Source organism: Podarcis filfolensis (assembly GCF_964270895.1).
Source record: "Podarcis filfolensis genome assembly, chromosome: 5".
Classification (NCBI taxonomy): domain Eukaryota; kingdom Metazoa; phylum Chordata; class Lepidosauria; order Squamata; family Lacertidae; genus Podarcis; species Podarcis filfolensis.
Genome location: NC_139608.1, coordinates 62,820,526 through 62,838,876, shown reverse-complemented (window position 1 = coordinate 62,838,876; position 18,351 = coordinate 62,820,526). Strand labels below are relative to the sequence as shown.

Here is an 18,351-nt window from a genome sequence, read left to right as displayed (position 1 = left end):
ACACTATTAAAAGAACAGCTGGACATCAAATGAGGTGCACTTTATTTCTGAGGTGAGATAACCACCCTTATTTAAACTATGAGGTATCTTTTATGAAGCAAGAGAGGAAAAACCTCAGAGGTGCACAAGAAACACTCGATGGTGCAAACTTGTCTACTCAGAAGTATGTTCCACGGGGCTTAATAGGTACAGCTTTGCAGCCTAAAACATTCTTTTTTCCTCAGGGGCAACAGAATGGCACACTAGACATGAAGGAAGTAGATCAGGGCATTTAAACGTGGATCTTAGATGCTGCAAGAGGCCGGTGTGTTTTTTAATTTCTTTGTAAGTTTCAGTTCTAGACTACAAGCCACTCCCCGTATGGAAGCTTGAGAAAACAGATATGAACAAATACTACCTTTCCTTTGTTGTTGTATATAGCGCTTTCTGTTTTCTTTATTCTCTTTGCAGTTTCTTCGCTATATTCAAATTGAAGCTTATCTATGGTTAACTTATTCTCAGGTCGGTCTTCCAAAATGTTATCTGGAAAGTAAGCATTATCTGACTGAAGAGTTGAAAAGGCAAATTTTACTTCAACTTAATGCTTTGAGTAAAAGCAGCCAATATTATTCTGAATAATCAAAATATTAAACAGGCAAATAATTTCTCCTTCAATGCAATGCTCTTCTAAGTGCAAGTCAGTTTTTATCCTACCTTTTTGAGCTCAGCCAGTATTCTCTCAAGATGCAAAGCAGAAGCTGGTTTTCCACTTTAAACCATTTGTGGAATGGTATAATAAATTAAGCTGCAACTTTATTATTATTTAATTGCAAATGTTTTAAAAGTTTTCTGCCTCAAATTTTGTACTCAGCCCTGTGCATGAGACATTACTTTGCAGATAAGGGAGTGGGGTGTGACAGGGGATTGAAGTGCTTACTAAAAAGTTATTCTCATTGTTCTACCCAAAATTATAACCAAATAGAAAACTATATTTGTGTATTTTAAGTCAACGTACATAAACGTGATTCACTAATCTATATAGCTATAACCAAAGTGTATAAATAAGAAACTAGTGTGGAACATGCAAATATTGCGATCCTCAAAAGTAAGTAATGGAAAATTATAGAAATGCAAAAAATGTGTTTTTACTAAAATGTGAAATGCAAAGAATGCTTCTAAGTTGGGAAATGCAGTGCTGAAATTCATGCAGTTATTATGCTTGACCAAGTGGCCTTTTACCTTCCTGGCTGTTAGGAGCAGGAGAAGCATTAAGGACATCAGCTACAGGAAAACAGAGTCAGAAAGGGAATAAGAGTAAAGGAAATTAAGAAATAAAGCCAGAGAAATGAAAATTACATTCAAACTGTGTAGAGCTATCATCTTCGACACAAAAACTTGAAGAATTGCTGCAGGGATATAAAACTGAAAATGCTAACTATTAGAACACAGAGTGTAAAGATGAGGTCAGACTTTATATAAACACATCTGAATCTAGGTTAACCCAGAATGGAGGTGATTTCATAGCGTGAGAATTTAGAAAACTCATGGAAACAGGCAAGATAGTATGCTTGAGATCTGGCAGAGAATTTCATAATATTATAGATATATACTCAATGTACATATCATGAAACTAGCTGAAAAAGGCCCCAACTTGGATGAGCCAATGGGCACATACTATAATTCAAGGCGGCAGGAATCCAATAATACAACAAAAGGTGCCTTCTGTTACTCTGTTTTGCGCTGTGTGTCTACCTATTCAGATAGAGTATCAAGTATAAGACAGGCACTATTTTCCTGCACAATATAAAACATGCTTCCTAGCCACGGTGTTTTAATTTATGGTACTGAGTAGACTTTCTGAAAAGCTAAGTCCTTAGAACAAAAGCTGCTTTGTGTTGCTGGAATACAGTTTAGAGCAGACTTAGTACATATAGAAACCCAACTTTAAAATATCCTTATTTCAGTACATATATCAAAACAACCACCTTATGCAATAACAGAAATGATTGCTATGTTTCCTAATAATATTCTCACAGCTATATCACTATGATGATAAAACATAATTCCTTTCCCATCCCTTTCCATAAATCATAACCTTTTCTTACTATTTAGAATGGATATGAAAGACAAAAAAATGAGTTGTGTAGTGACAAATGCTTAAAAGTTGTAACTGAATAGGTTTTGGGGGGAGGGTAGTTTAAGTGTAGTTATGGTTGAAACTGTGCCCACGCCATAAATGCAACCCTATAATAAGTACGTTTGTTTACCATCAGACAGAGACTCATAGTCATAGTCATATTCATCTTCTTCATCTTCTTCTTCTTCGTTAGCAGTGGAGGGGTTTCCCACATTACCACCGTTGCTTGCCTGAGCTTGCATGTATGCCAGCTGATGAGCCTATTATATTAAAATAACATTGAAAAATACAGTGAGAAATTCATTTAGAAAATGAATTGGGTAGCCAAGGGTGCAATTGACAATCCAAAAAAGGACTCTCAAATATTTTTTCAAAGAAAATTCACACCTTCTGTTTTAATATATCCACTGGAGTCTGGTGAGCTTTGAGCTTTTTGTTTTTAAGCAGAATCTTTCTTCGCAGTTGGTGGGGAGAAGGTAACATTGGGTCGTCGGAAAAATCGCTTTCAAACAAAAATTTAGTCACCAGCTTTTCTTCAAATGTATTCTGAAACAGCAGTTAAGATATAAAGTCATATAAACATGAGTTAAGTTATAAACTGGATCAAAATTCCTATTCCACTCTGAATGGCATTCTTCTCTCTCTTAACCTACCTTGAAAATGTCAGCCATCTTTCGCTGCTGTGGCAAGGAACAGTGGTTCTCAATTGATATGACGACGGGCATGTCTGAGGTGGTGAAAGCATTGCGATCGATAGCTTCAACAACTTCCTGTTAGAATGAAAACCAAAAAAGGACTACCTAATTATTCTGTGGCATTCAGGGCACATGCCATTCTGCCCCACAAATTATTGAAGGAAATCTAGCATAAAACATGCTGTCCCCAGACAGAAGGAGGAAAAGCAATGTGCAAGTGGGTGAAAATGCCCACTTGGAAGGTGGGGGTAAGGAACTTGTTCTCCACCCCTGTTCCAGACAGAGATAGTCTGACCATGTCTAAGCACATATTGGCAACCTCTGATTTAGGCCACTTTAGTGCACTGTATATGTTGGGTCATCTCTGAAGTCTATTCAGAAACTTCAATAGGCACAAAATATTGTTGCTAGATTGGGAGTAGGCTATACACCTCACCAGTCTTGAAACAACTGCACTGGCTCTGGGTCCATTTCCTAGCTTAATTCACAGTGTTATTCTAACCATAAAGCCATAAACAGCTGGATATTTAAGAGACCATGTATTCTTGGATGAACTTGTCCCCAGTATGAACATTCTCCTCGGAGGACATTCTGTCCCCACTACAACAGAAGTGAGGGGAGAAGGGACTGAGGACTGGTCCTCTTCAGCTCTGGCATTCTGATTGTGGAATGCTTTCCCAATGGTGACTCTTCTTGACACCATGTCATACATTTTTGGTGGTGCCAAATGGAGAGAGGAGAGAAAGAGGGTGGATAAATCTCACATTAGAAATATTTCCATAGGAAATAATGGAAATTGTGTACTCGTTATGTGAACGCTTGCCTAAGGAACATTTTCCAGGGAACGCACAGTTAGCAGGACCTGAGTGTCTTTTTCCACAAGAATAATTTCTACTACAATAAACATTAGTAAGAATATAGTAAAGGTAAAGGGACCCCTGACCATTAGGTCCAGTCGTGACCGACTCTGGGGTTGTGGTGCTCATCTCGCTTTATTGGCTGAGGGAGCCGGCGTACAGCTTCCAGGTCATGTGGCCAGCATGACTAGCCATGTGGCGAACCAGAGCAGCGCACGGAAACGCCGTTTACCTTCCCGCCGGAGTGGTTCCTATTTATCTACTTGCACTTTGAAGTGCTTTCGAACTGCTAGGTTGGCAGGAGCAGGGACCGAGCAACAGGAGCTCACCCCATTGCGGGGATTCGAACCGCTGACCTTCTGATTGGCAAGTCCTAGGCTCTGTGGTTTAACCCACAGCGGCACCCGCGTCCCTAGTAAGAATATACATCTACCTTAAAAGGAATCTTCGTAGTTAGTGTGTGGCCATGATAAATTACAGGCATTCCATCATCACCATCCCAGCAGTCTAATTCCACACTCCGACAGCCTTGCAACAGAACCTGAAACAAAAAACAACAACAACATGGTGTTGCATTGCTTCTACAGAACCATACATTACTTTAAAGGGCTGAAGTTTCAAACTTTTCAGTGAGCATACTATAAATGACATACAAAGGATAGGGAAATGGAATACAGTGAAGTGCTGTAAAAACACTTGATCAAATTCCTGCACCACTGACAAGTGTTGTTTGAACAGTTTTCTCACAAAATAGGCTTCCAGTAAAACTACTGTATACATAATTCAACCTTCCTACATGTTTAACTGTTGAGCCCGATATTGATCCCTCTGCACCTGTGTTTAGTTAAGAAAGACCAACGTTACATAAACACAAACACACTTAGTTGTGCATCTGCAGCATCTCTCCTAGGCAGCCATTCTGTGCAGGTTACCAGCAAAGTTTTCTTGTCCTCCAAAATATGCGCATCTATTTGCACATAAAAGAAAAGGCTTAAAACACTATTTTCAATGCTGCTAGATCATAGAAAATATATCCAAGTGGTTTACAACATTAAAAAGATTTTTAAAAACCGTACAACGAAAGTGCAAAAAGCTAAAAACAAATTAAAAGCAAAAAAAAGTTAAAAACAAAAATGTTGGGCTCTGGAGGGTGGCTCTGTGGCCCCGTGCTAAATGCTCCTGTCTGTTGGTGAGGTATGGAAGTGTGGTGCTTCTGTAAACTCTTTTAAACATGGTGCAACTCCATCATACACAAGATATAACTCAGCCCATGGAAAGGAGCACTTATTTTCATGTGGGTTACTGCCCAGAAACAATGTCTAAAATATTATGTAATATTCCTAGAAGCAACAAACACTTTTCTGAGTAATGGTGCTGCTTCAAAGTCATACTTTCAGCAGAACTTGCATTATTCTGAATGGTGCTTTGACATTTAAATGAACCAACGTATTAGCTCAAGTCTTTCCTGTGGGAAAGTCTAATTTTAGCAGGTTTGATCAGACTGGCTAGTGTCTAAATGCTGTGACTCTCAAACCAACCCACCCTTTTTTGTGCCTTAAGAACAAAGCTTAAATATATTATTTTAAAAAGCATCTGAGCACAACTGTGCACACAAGCAGTTTTTCCCACAGATCTTGTTTTTCCTATGCTTTACAAGCAAGTATTCAGGACATTTAGGTTTAGAAAGCAGGGGAAAGGTCATGCTTTTTTTGACATTCCAAACAAACAAACAAATTCTTGCAAAAAAATGAAAAAGGCACCTGGCTGTAAAGTTCTACTGAGGATTCTCCTTTAAGCTGGTGTCCCGTGAGATACGTATTGTGTGAAGACTCAATGTAGTAATATGACAGAGGGAACAGCAAATCTTCAACATTCTCTTGGGACTCGTTGTTCACGGATGCAAAATTATCTTTGTCCATCAAAAACCTAGAGATACAAAAGGCTAAAATTCATAAAAAGAAATGCAGGGCAGGTTAAGAAAATATCAAGGCGATCTTACAGGTGATTACCGTGCAAATCCTTCAAAAGACATCAGTCCCTGCTGGCACATATTGATGCTGGGTTCAAACTTCTGTAAGAGGCAGAACAGAAATGTCAATAAATGGACTAAAATAAATTGGCATTAAAAAAATTAAATGTATTTAGATGCTATACACAGTTTTGGCAACATAATTTATTCAAATCCAGCTAATGCATTACTGAGAATTAGGCATGACGGTGTCAAATTCAGGTCTTCAAATGCAGGTCATAACTCCCAGAACTATGGCAATGCCTCCGCCCTGCTCTCTCCTGGCTGCCAATTTATAACTAGGCAAAGACCACTCTCACATGAGAAAGGAAGATACAGCAAGCACAGCTAATATCGGTGAGGGAGACGCTACCCACATTGGTCCAGGAACAAATACATAGCCCCAACAGCCCCAGAAGTCAAGCCCAGGAGGTTTATCGGCGAATCAGCCAGCAGGGTTGAGCTAGTTTCTCTCTGCTAGCCAGTGGTGGGGAAAGGCCAGCTTCTGAAGGAAGCTTGCAAACATTGACTTGTGCAGAAACACTTCACAAATTTATCACAGGTCTCCCATTAATGCTTATAGTGATCCCTTAGTAAAAACTGCAGATTCAGCGTAGATGTCTTTAAGACCAACATCTGTGTGATGTCTGCATCCTCCTGGAGCTATCAGGGAGTGAGCTGAGTGAAAAGGTTATGTTAAATTGGTACACTGGTGAGATGTCACCAGTTCTTCCCTTCCTAACAGGCTTGCTTGCAGATGTTTATTTCTGTGCCCAGTATGAGTTTTGGCCATGATTCAGCTACGTGCCCAAGTTTTTACTGCTGAAAACAATGGGATTTAAAAACACTGAACTTTAATTGAACTGGGGAAGGGCCATAGTTCACTCTCCGTATCTCAGGGTACAGCTGGGAATGTCCCATTCTGAAACCCTGGAATGTCACTGCCAGCCAGAGTCAACAATACTGACGGGCCAATAAATCTTCCTCAGTACAAGGCAGCTGTGTGTGTTCCATGTTCTCTATGTTACTGATGCTGCCACACCAATTTAAATATGGTGGTTGCTCCTGGTTCTAAGAGAGGAATTAAGAAGCCCTGTGATTAGCATTCCAATAGCTTAGCACTACACACCTGAATAATACTGAGGATTTCATCATATGTGTAGTGTTCTCCTTGGCAATTTACTAAGAAGTCATTGAGTTGCTGGATGCCCACTCCAAATATTCCCAGAGATGTGCTCTCTACTCCAGTGCCATTAGTAACAATGCTTGCGGCAGCAATGGCGTCAGAAATTTGTCTCTGGTTGTCCGATAGCTGCTGTCTGCTCTTAATGAACAAGCCCAAATCAGATATGTTCCTAGTCAGTAAATCTGAAAGATAAAGATATGAACACAAATACTTTATACGATGGTCAAACTACTAGTTTTAACTTTTAAGTCCTAAATGGTCAAGGAACTTTGAAGGAAACTGACTGCAGATTTATTCTCTCTCTCTTTTTGGAGATGTGTTTGGCGCTGTGGTCCAAACCACTGAGCCTCTTGGGCTTGCCGATCGTAAGGTTGGCAGTTGGAATCCGTGCAATGGGGTGAGCTCCTGTTGCTCTGTCCCAGCTCCTGCCAACCTAGCAGTTCAAAAGCATACCAGAGCAAGCTGATAAATAGGTACTGCTGCGGTGGGAAGGTAAACGGTGTTTCTGTGCACTCTGGCACTCATCACGGTGTTCTGTTGTGCCAGAAGCGGTTTAGTCATGCTGGGCACATGACCCGGAAAGCTGTCTGTGGTCAGTCTCTGGCTCTCTCAGCCTGAAAGTGAAATGAGCACCGCATCCCACAGTCAAATTCGACTGGACTTAACCATCCAGGGGATCCTTTACCTTTTTATTTATTCATTATTTATAGAACATTTTTAAATCTGTGAAGCGCTTGATAAAACTTAAAAATATTTTTCTTTCAGCAACTGTTCAGTGAGGCATGCCACTGTTCATATTTTACAGAAATGGAATTGAGAGAGAAAGTGACGTGACCAGACCAAACACTTAGCTCCCAGATTCAACTCCAACACACAACCAAGTCAAATTAGGTTATCTTACCTAAATCTGGCTGAAGTCCATTTGTGTTCTCATCAATCTTCAGAGAGGTATACAGTGGAACGGAATCAGAACCCAATCGATTGCAGGGCACAGCGTATATGTCAAAAAGATCCTTCAGATCCTTGCGGCTTCGAACGCTGTTCATATATGATGCATTTTATTATCAATTCTTGTTAAAACATTGGTTTTTAAAAAAACTCTCAGGTAAGAATCAATAAAAGAGATTTTACCTGAAAGACTTGAAGAGCTCTACAAACTCAACAAAGCTCATGTTGCTATCGGAAACCATACAGGTTTGGAAGCCCTTCAGCCCCCCTTTTCCTCTTCCATGCCAGCTGCTGCTGCTCCATGTGCTACAGAAATAAAGGTATGTAATGGAAACTATCACTGTGTCTGCACACACACACACAAACAACTAAAAAGCAGTCCATTAGTTTGCCAGCTAAAAGTAAGCCACTTATTGACTGCCAATGGGAAAAACTATAAAGGAATTCCAGATGCATCTGTAGATTTCAGACACCTCGATCTCAACTTCACAGCCAACGCTCAACATGGACTAAGGAGTGATCTCAGTATAGGTTTTAGAATTTCAGCATGCACAAAAACACACATGTTCAGTGATGCTTTCTCTTACCTGGATTGACCTTTTATTGATGATGACATCACAGGAGAAGACGCCGGCCTGACAGGTGACGAGACCCCAGGTGTTACATTAGGCGGCACTGAGGTAATCAGGGATTGTGTTCTTCTGGAAGGCAGAGTGTTGGTAGCAGGAAAAGTCACCAGAAGAGTTGGTTCTAAGAAGGAAAGCAAATTTGTATCACAGCATTTACATGTCAATTATACCCCCTTTCAAAAAAAAAAGAAGAGCCCTATTAGAGCAGCAAAAACGAAACTCACAAGAAATAAAATATAGCTAAATGAATATATTTTACAACAGTTATCACCAGTTTATGAAAATGTGGCCAAGTTTTCATGTTGCACAAAGCCATTCGTCAGATAGGAAATACTGAAGGAGAAGGCAACTGATTTTTAATTTATTTTCTTTGCAACTCCTACGCTTTCACCCAGGACTGGGTACAGAGGATAGCGATGTGGCTGGCCAGCAGCCAGCAGGACTCCAGACTGAGCTTTCTTTTCTTTTCTTTTAAAAAAAGCAAAATTATAGTCTTCCTAGAAAGAAAGCTATACACACACACACACACACACACACACACACACATCAATGCTTCGAAACCCCCCCCCCAATACTGTAGTCTCCTACATTGCCCCCAAAGCTGCTCCTAAACATTGGAAGCAGTTCAAGAAGCCACAATCAAACAACAAATAAGGGATAACTCACTGCTTGGAGATCCCCAAAGGATTATTTGAGGTCCTTTGCAAAACACACACACACCGAAAGTACGTACCTGCTTCTTCCTGCTCATCAATATCCTGAGGGTCTGAACCACTTCTACTCCGATTTTCCTTAAAAGGTCTTGCTTTTCGGGTTGCCATTTCATCATCAGTGCCATCTCCACTTTCACCCTTAAAACAGTGACCTTCATAATGAACATCTTTAGAAACACTGCATATTAAAACCAACATCCATTTTGTAAGTTACAAAGCTGCATGTGGAACATTTATTCAAGCAAGCTATTATCGGTTTGCTGAGACAAAAGGGATGCAGGTAGCACGTGAAAGAAAATGATCATTAGGTATTCATTTGAGGTCCAAACAAGGCGTTTCATCCATGGATGAAACCATCCAGAGATCCATGGATGAGAGCCCATGGGGTTTAAAAATGTAACCCTAAGGAGGGAAGGGCAATGATCCAAACTGGAGATGCGATACTTGTGGGATGGGGAGATTAAGCCTTTCCTCTGTGCACTTTGCCAGGGAAATTAGTCCTTCCCAAAGCTGCTGTTTGCCTCTTGGAGCAAAACAGACAGGTACCAATTTGATACCTGTACATTCTTCCTCACCCTTATAGGGCAAAGTGTAGTTTGGGAGGCTTCTCCCTTAGGAAGGGGGGAAATGGGGAAAGTTGTTTTTTAAAAGCCTCACCTCCCTGCAAAAATGCCACAGTCTGGATCCAAAATGAAGGGCTCCATGTTTGCTAATGACCGTTTTAAAACACAAACAAGCAAACCCACAGGCAATGCCCCTGAAGGAGCGTCTCCACCCCCATCGTTCTACCCAGACACTGAGGTCCAGTGCCAAGGGCCTTCTGGCGGTTCCCTCACTGCGAGAAGCCAAGTTACAGGGAACCAGGCAGAGGGCCTTATCGGTGGTGGCACCTGCCCTGCGGAACGTCCTCCCACCAGATGTCAAAGAGAACAACAACTACCAAGACTTTTAGAAGACATCTGAAGGCAGCCCTGTTTAGGGAAGCTTTTAATGTTTGATGGATTACTGTATTTTAGTATTTTGTTGGAAGCCGCCCAGAGTAGCAGGGGAGGCCTGACCAGATGGACGGGATATAAATAATAAATTATTATTATACAGAAACGGACCATTTTATGAAGCTTTTCAGCTGTCTGGCTTGCCCCATCCCATTGTCATAAACCAGCTGAATAGGATATCAATTTGATAAGGGTACATTTGACTAAATCTTACTCTTTGCCCACAGGTTCAAGCCTTGATTAAGAGTCTTGCAAAAACTTAAGAAACCAAATTTTCTACATATTAGCCATGTTCGGATGTACAGTAACGCTAAATAAACTATGGCTTAGTTCTATATGAATGAACCAAGCCTTCTCCTGGGCTTGTATGTTGTATGTTCCTCTGTCCTCCACTGGAGGCATTCAAGGGTGAGAAACCTCTGGCCAGGGGGCCATTTGGGATAAGCCACACTCACCCGCCCTACACGTAACAGCATACAGGTGAGGATGGAGTTTGACCCTATGGTTAACCAGCTGGTTGTTGGGAGTCTTGGAAGCCCTGTGCAAAGCAGGAAGCCAGCACTAAGCATGATCGATCTCTCTTCACCAACAGGCAATGTAAAGGGAGAACAATCCTACTTAGTGCTGAGTTCGGGTGCAGAAGAGCGCTCCAGCCCCCTGAGTCCAACACTAAGTGGGACCCAGCTGCCCATTGGCTGATGCAAAGGGAGAGCAATCCTGCTTAGTGTGCCAAAGAGCTCCTTGCTGAGGGGCTGATCCTGCTTAGCATGGGGTTTGGGTGCACCAGGGCTCCCCGAAGGAACTTCCTGTGTTTGTCCTCCAAGTCTTACAATCTATTAAGAAGACGCTTTTGAACTTAAGATTCTTCCACTGCCTCCTGTTTCAACCTTCCTTTTTGCAACTGCAGTACAGAATGTTCATTGGCAGGTCCAGAAGTTTAGCTTGACTTGATTTTGCCTTTCCTGCAAGTGCTTTTCTCATTGAGTTATACTTTCTGGATAGGCAAAAATACTACGTATGCTTCAGATGTATGATACTTCCCTTCTCTTTGCTTTCCATAATAAAAAGTCTCTACTCAGAAGTAAAAAAGATACCACCCAGAATATTCTATTTCAGTTTAAACATAGGCAAACCTCTGTATTATTATGCAACAAAAACCCCCACTGTTTTGAAGTAAATGATATGCAAACAAGTTGAAATAGAGGGACGGTCCCCTACCCCACTTTCTGTTCTGGAGGTTCTCCTGACTCCCCACCCTCTGCAAGCCAATTTGGGGGCCATGTGGGGGGAAGGAAGGGAGAAAGTCCTGGACAATGAAGCTTCAATCATGCCTCCAACAATATTAAATAACAAGTGTCCTACCCTCATGAGTACTTTCTTCTTTTTCTTAGCTGTGCTGATTCCGAGTGTGTTGTTTCTCTGCACGCTTGGCTTCTCTACATTTTTTGTCAGGCTTCCTGGGCTTGTATTTCTTGTACTCCAGCGCCTCCCTCCAAACAATTCAACGGCTTGAGCCAACGTTGGGCCTTCATATCGACCGTCCTCCTAATAAAAGTCCTCAGCTTTATTAAAATGCACAAGATACGGAATTTATAAAGAAATATAATGGTGTGGTGGTTTTTTTTTAACTGCACAGGAGCAGAAGAACATTGAGTAGGCTGGATTAGGGCCCCAAGGCACTAACATGAGCAGCTAATAGAATTATGGAGTGAGGAGTGAGGAAAATGGAAAAGAGATTGCTCTAGGGGAGCAATTATGGGACGTATTCTGCCTGCTAGGGAACAAGGAAAATCACCCATTTACCTGGTAGAGGCTGACATATTGTTTCCGCAGCCACTGCAATCTCTGATCAGGAAATCTCTTCATCTTTCTGATAGCATTCATTAATTCCATCAATCCATCAAAGAGCATTTTAGCAGTATATTTTGGAGCAACGAAGTGCAACAACTTATTTTCAGTAGTTTGAAGACCGTATAATAGCGTCACACCGTTTTCTTTAAGGGACATGTTGCAAAGTTTGTTCTGAACACACACAGCATGCATATCAATGCCAGAATGCCCCATATACACAGCCTTTGCGGAGAACAAGTCTAAGCAACCCTCCACAAGTCCATTTAATCCAGTATTGCCAAGAAACTGAAACTTCCCAAGGTCAGCTGTGCTACCCAGCATGCTCAGTTTCACTTTAGAATTTGCAGTGCAAGCAGTGGTGGGTTTCACCCACGTCAACGTACTGCTGTCAGGCTGAAGCTGAAGGAAGCACCGTGCTGAAATGTGTGTCTCTTGGTCATAATGTATGACTGTTGCGCCTTGCAGCATGAACTGGTGGATGTCAGCTCTGATTGACAGCACATACCAGGGAATAAGTTCTATCCCATGACTAAAAGCTTGCTGCTGCTCTTCAGCTGCCTGGGTAGTCCATTCTTTGAATTGCTCAAATATGTCGCTTTCAGAATCTGACAGATCTCCTGTTAGAAACCTGCACAGAAGCAAAGATACAACAAGTCTTTCTTTAGCATACGCGGTCATAGAACAAGCTATTTCATCATGAAATTTCTGTGAGCATACAACTGCATTCTTTCATATTTGTGAATAAAAGTAAACCATTCCTAACCTGAATCTCAAGAATGACTTTGTTCTGTCAGGAGGAGGAAGGACTGGAGCAAACATGCCACACTGGTGGACAGTATTGGCATAAATGGCATAAGTTACCCTTATTTCAGGCAAGTGAATATTATATCCATGGAGGCAAAGCAGCTCCAATAACACATTCATGCCCAAGACCGTGGAGGTCTCGCTTCCTCTTGCCTGCTTATGCTCTACTAGTCTCCCTCTCAGTTTCCAAAATAGGGCTGGCAAAATCCCAGCCTGTGAGCCTAATTAGACACAGCAGGGATCCTAATTTGGCCCCTGAGGCTATTTCCGTCCAACTACACCCTCTTTCCCCACACCTGATGTCCTAGGTTATTTTGTTCCTTACACTCTTCCTCCCAAGTAGGGCCTCCTCTATCAGTATATCCTCAAACTTCGATCTCCAGCTGTTGTTGCACTACAACTCCCATCGTCCCTAGCCAGCAGGACCACTGGTCAGGGATGATGGGAATGGTAGTCCAACAGCAGCTGGAGACCCAAGTTTGAGAAATGGGGCCTAAGTCTTAATGGGGAGCTCCACTGGGATCAGCTGCGTTAGGGAGTTCCTGGTGGGACTGTTTGTAAATGGTCACGGGCAAGCAGACTTTAAAGGGCCAGCTCTCTGCACCCATCAACTGATCAGCACGGAAAGCCAGCTCTTTAAACTCTGCTGGCATTTACAAACACGCTCCAGAGAGGATGGCTCTTCCTGCTGATTAATGCAGGAAACCAGCCCTGTGATCTGAGTTTTCAAGTGGTTTGGGCAAAAGGATTTCAGAGGAGATGGCTTTCCTTGCCTATCAGCTGATGGGTACAGAGAGCCAGCCCTGTGAATTACCGGTATATTTTTCTGGGTGGTTTGTATTCAAATTGCTTGCAAAGCGATCTCAGAGGAGAGGGCTCTCTACACCAATCAGCTGACTGGTGCAGAAAGCAATCCCCTCCAAAGTGAGCTCTGGAGCCAGACTCTTTGAAGTTATCACCTGATGTCATGATGGTGGTCTTCCCCTCCCGTCAAAGTTGGCCCATGAAGGGTGAGGAAAGGATCAAAAATGAAAGCACAAAAAGTGGGTATGCAAAAGCAAGAGGAGAGGGGTAGCCCCTGCGACAGCTTCCAGAATGGGCAGACTGAAAAGGTTTGACAATGATCTGTTCCCAACTGCTAAACTAGACAATAACAGCATGCAAATTACAAATTGTTCAGTGCACTCCTAAACCAAAATTACAGTGTAGCAATATGCCAATCTGTAATACGGTTTTTCAACAATCAAATAAGAACAAAGAATGTAGTCCTATTCTTCTGCTGATATCACTCACTGTGTACATCCACACACACAATAATTATCAGCACACTCTCTATATATGTCTGGATGCAAGTCTGTCAAGGAAAAAGAGTGGCTTCATAGAGGTCTAGTCCCTTATCAACTGCAAGTACAAAAAATACTGCAAGCTTCTTTACAGCATAAATTCTTCCAAGTGTTAAAGCTACCCCTCCCCCAATGCTATCTTATAAATCAAGTTGCTTGATGAAAAGCTCTAATCAAAAGTGAAAGAATGTGAAATTTAGCTTGAGGGGAAAAAACATGACATGGAAAACATTATGTCACTGAAACTCCCCACTGTCATATTAGAGAAGTTTCATTTACCATAAAAGGGTATTACTATCACTAAAGAATGAACTATAGGCAGTTTATAGATAATAGTTCCCTGGCACAATCAATTGTCAGTATATTCTTCAGGAACTTATTACAAAGGCCAAGATATATGAGTGGTGTCTCTCCCCACCCCCACCCCCCGGCCCCCACAGCTCACAATGCAGAAGGCAGCTGTCACTGAATGCTCCTTTCAGATCAGTTCTCACAACCCCATAGCTAAACAAACTCTTAAGTTACTTGTGTTAACTACCGTATTTACTCGAATCTAATGCTCATATTTTTTGGCCAAATTACTTTGTGAAAATTAAGGTGCACATTAGATTCGATGGCACATTTACATTCGCCAGCAAATACTTCTTTTGGTTTCAAGGTTCTGAAAATTGAGGTGTTCATTAGATTCAATGGCGCATTAGACTCGAGTAAATACGTGTGAGATTATCCATTAAAAAAGTACCCCTGTGTTTCATTTGGGCCCTAACGGGTGTAGTATAATCATTAAATATGAATCACATTACTTGAGATAAATAAAAGCTTAAGTTTACTTGAAAACAGCAATATTTACGTAACAGCAAGATATAGTTACAGGCACCGACCGATTTAGGCGCATCTAAATGATGTGCGATTGCACACATACACACACAACGCTGAACCTCAAAGTAGCCCCAAAACGTCATAACGACGTCACAAAAAGAGTTGCAATGGGCTAGAATGGGCAGGGTAGAACAGGAGTGTGGGAGGAGCGCAGTGGAATGGGGCAGAGCAGGCTTACACATGCTCCATTCGGTTGCATATTAGCCCTGCTTTTCTGTTCTACTAACAAATGGAAGATTTATACTCCTTCACATATTATATTATAGAGGAAATGTTTAAAGTTTAGGATCTGAATTTTAAAAAAGAAGTTAAACATTGAAGAAAAGAAATGAAAAGTTATGAACTATTAAAATAACGGTATAATGAGGCTTTCTAAATACTTTTCAGATGTCAAAAGGTGAATTGAAAGGCTCGCTCAGCGTCAGATGTTGCTCAACTGCCCAGAAAGAAATATTGCCAGATGATAATAATTCTATTAGAAACTATTTTGTCAGGAAGCAAAGATGACTTCATGCACATATTAAGGAAATAAGGACATTTAGAACATGTTGCTGGTGCTACGTGCAGAAAAAGGCATTTACTGGACGTGTGGTCTTAGTGGTTCAGTAAGTCTTAGGATCAGACTGTTAAGAAAAGTCATGATACATAATTGAACAACTGTGATTCTTTCTCCTCCGACCAGCATTGTGAAGTCTAAGGGCCAAAGTACTCATTACATTGCAGCTCCTACCTCCTTGGGATGGTGTTTTGCAATGATTTAGGACAGGCATAGGCAAGCTCGGCCCTCCAGATGTTTTGAGACTACAATTCCCATCATCCCTGACCACTGGTCCTGTTAGCTAGGGATGATGGGCATTGTAGTCCAAAAACATCTGGAGGGCCGAGTTTGCCTATGCCTGATTTAGGAGCAAGTTGATGAGTATACTTAATCCTTCTCCTGTCAGCTGCTCCTGTCCCTAACAATTTTTATTCTCTCCAGTGTGGCAGAACCAAGTTTACCCTGCAAACATTGATCCATATGCCAGGAAGAGATGAATTATCCAGGGGAAAGTATCTGGCATGGAAAGCACTCCCTACTCTTTCAACTTTCTGCTCCAAGTGGGTTTTACAACAGAGGAGGAGCTGTGCTACATATAGCTGCAGTATAATGTATAATTTAGACCCAATAGCCTCTATTAAGATAATTAATTGCTATGTTCCATATAACCAGAACAGATTTACTACTTGAATTTAATGTATACTGGGCAAGAAAGCAAAATTAATTTAATATTTATTTCCTTCTTAGGGAAGATGGCAATATATCCAAACCAAATTATAACACCTTCTCAAAAAGCCTAGACTGAGAAACAGTGACCTTCCCCAGGACCACCCACTGAACTTTACAGATGAGCAAGATTTTGGACCTGGGACGACTTGTGTGGCCAACTGCAAAATGCTATTCATTATACATCACAGCTGCCGACCTTTAAGAAGTATCCTTCATGAAGAACCACAAGCAGATATTATAATTCTTCTTGCGAGTACAGATCTAATAAATTCTTTCAAGCATTGTCCAATAAAGTCTCCACTGCTCTTATATAATTTGCATTTAAGTGCACCGTGTTCTGGACTTTTAAGTGGTTTTCTCACAACCCAGAGAGAAATTGGGGATCCGAGGTCAGAGAACATGAGCTTTCATAATTAAAACAACACCTGTGCTGAATGGCTGCATTCTATTGTGAATATTCAAAGAGTTTACTAGTCTGATAAGCTTTCCCCAAGATAATTTATGAGCCTCAGATAACTTGCCCTTAAAAGTAGTGGGATTAGGAACAATAATAAATAACCTTTATTTTGACTGGGTCAGAATGCTGTTCCAACAGGATATAATGTTCTGAGCTAAGATCAACAGAGATGCCATAGTGCTATTCCTGGCATCACTGAACAAGCCCTAGTTGCATCTGTAGCTTTCTAAAAGCTGCATGCACAAGATGAAACGGCTTTGCCTAGAAGTAATTACATCATGAGGGAACATAAAATTTAATGAGAAGGATTCTAAACGTCTGAGTGACATGATTCCATGCATAACTCTGAGAAATATCTGGAACTGGAAGCAGTCCAATATAGCAGATATGTGCTTTAAAGCAGCCTCCCCCAACCTGGTGCCCATCGGATGGTTTGGACCTCAGCTTCCATGACTGCCAGCGAGCGTGGTCAATGACCAGGAATTAAGAGCCCGAAACATCTAGGGAACACCAGGTTGGGAAGGCTGCATTAAAAGGACTTATTTCCAAAATTAATTATTTTTATATAGCAAGCACATTAAAATAGGAAAACGCATAAAACTGACACATTGGGGTGGTTTACACATAGTCTTGGGATTACACGCCACACTTGTCCTCCTCTGGCCTGGTTGTGAGGAGGAGTTCAGAAGCTTCTGCTTTCATTTAAGATCAAACCCCAGTTTACAGTTTACAATGTCATCTCACCTCCAACAAACTGCAGTCACTTTTAACTATGAGATTAGTGGGGGGAAAGCCAACTTCAGATCATAGTTTATGAAGCAATTTTGCAAACACAGTAACATTTAAGAAGTACAGAAAATGCATGGTTAGATGCAAAAAGCCTTTTAATTTATTGTAACAGGCAATTTGATTAGACTGTTCCCTTCTAAATATTGTTATTTGAATTTTTAGTGGATGTGTTATACCCAGAATACTGTAAATGGTTTTTTGTTTTGTTTAGCAAAACAAAATTTAAAAAGAATTAAAACAACAACAACAAACCCAAACCATAAAGCCTTACTGATAGCGGTTTCTGTCCTTCAAAGAATTTTTTCTGGAATTTCCATTTTCATAGTCGATGAAATTATCTTCTCCATCTTCAGATTCCAAGCTACGATTACAACTCCGAATGGTTTGAAAGATGTAGTTAGCTGTTGATTCTTTTTCTGTATTATGTAAGCCGTCTGGACCTATCCGTTGTAAATAGTTGTCTTGCCCATTGTATTCTGCAACAAACTAAAAGAAAATCCATGCAAATCAATAACGTTTCGGTAAGCATAATTACTTCAGATGGGCATTTCAACCCAAAAGATAACAGCAACAGCATCTTGTATGTGGGAGGTGATTCTGTAGTGCCCTGCCAGCTGGAATCCTGTTAGATCTACTTACATACAATAGAAGTCTACACATGCCTGCTGACCAGCAAGTCTCATTGAGTTGCATAGGGTTTGCTCTCAGGAAAACGGATATAGGATTGCAACCTTAATTACTGCCACGTTTTAAGACACATGCTGGCTCTATGTGACCAAAGCGCTGTTTGCATAGCATACATAGTAGGAACTCT

The 18,351-nt window shown here is 41.2% G+C and overlaps 1 protein-coding gene across 9 annotated transcripts in view; it reads right to left on the bottom strand.

Moving 5' to 3' along the window:
- PLCE1 (phospholipase C epsilon 1) overlaps positions 1–18,351 on the bottom strand; it is a 125,938-nt gene that overhangs the window by 19,234 nt on the left and 88,353 nt on the right. For 7 of the 9 annotated variants that reach the window (XM_083614024.1, XM_083614023.1, XM_083614020.1 and 4 more), the window contains 16 exons: positions 17,809–18,023; positions 11,951–12,626; positions 11,510–11,692; positions 9,173–9,290; positions 8,398–8,560; positions 7,994–8,116; positions 7,764–7,900; positions 6,806–7,044; positions 5,678–5,739; positions 5,429–5,594; positions 4,102–4,209; positions 2,770–2,886; positions 2,504–2,662; positions 2,247–2,376; positions 1,219–1,260; positions 398–522 (listed from right to left, as the gene is read on the bottom strand). In XM_083614024.1, coding sequence (XP_083470150.1) covers positions 398–522; positions 1,219–1,260; positions 2,247–2,376; positions 2,504–2,662; positions 2,770–2,886; positions 4,102–4,209; positions 5,429–5,594; positions 5,678–5,739; positions 6,806–7,044; positions 7,764–7,900; positions 7,994–8,116; positions 8,398–8,560; positions 9,173–9,290; positions 11,510–11,692; positions 11,951–12,626; positions 17,809–18,023 — 2,763 coding nt within the window. The remainder of the gene's footprint in view (positions 1–397; positions 523–1,218; positions 1,261–2,246; positions 2,377–2,503; positions 2,663–2,769; positions 2,887–4,101; positions 4,210–5,428; positions 5,595–5,677; positions 5,740–6,805; positions 7,045–7,763; positions 7,901–7,993; positions 8,117–8,397; positions 8,561–9,172; positions 9,291–11,509; positions 11,693–11,950; positions 12,627–17,808; positions 18,024–18,351) is intronic. The other 2 variants (XM_083614025.1, XM_083614028.1) reach the window with 1 other exon arrangement.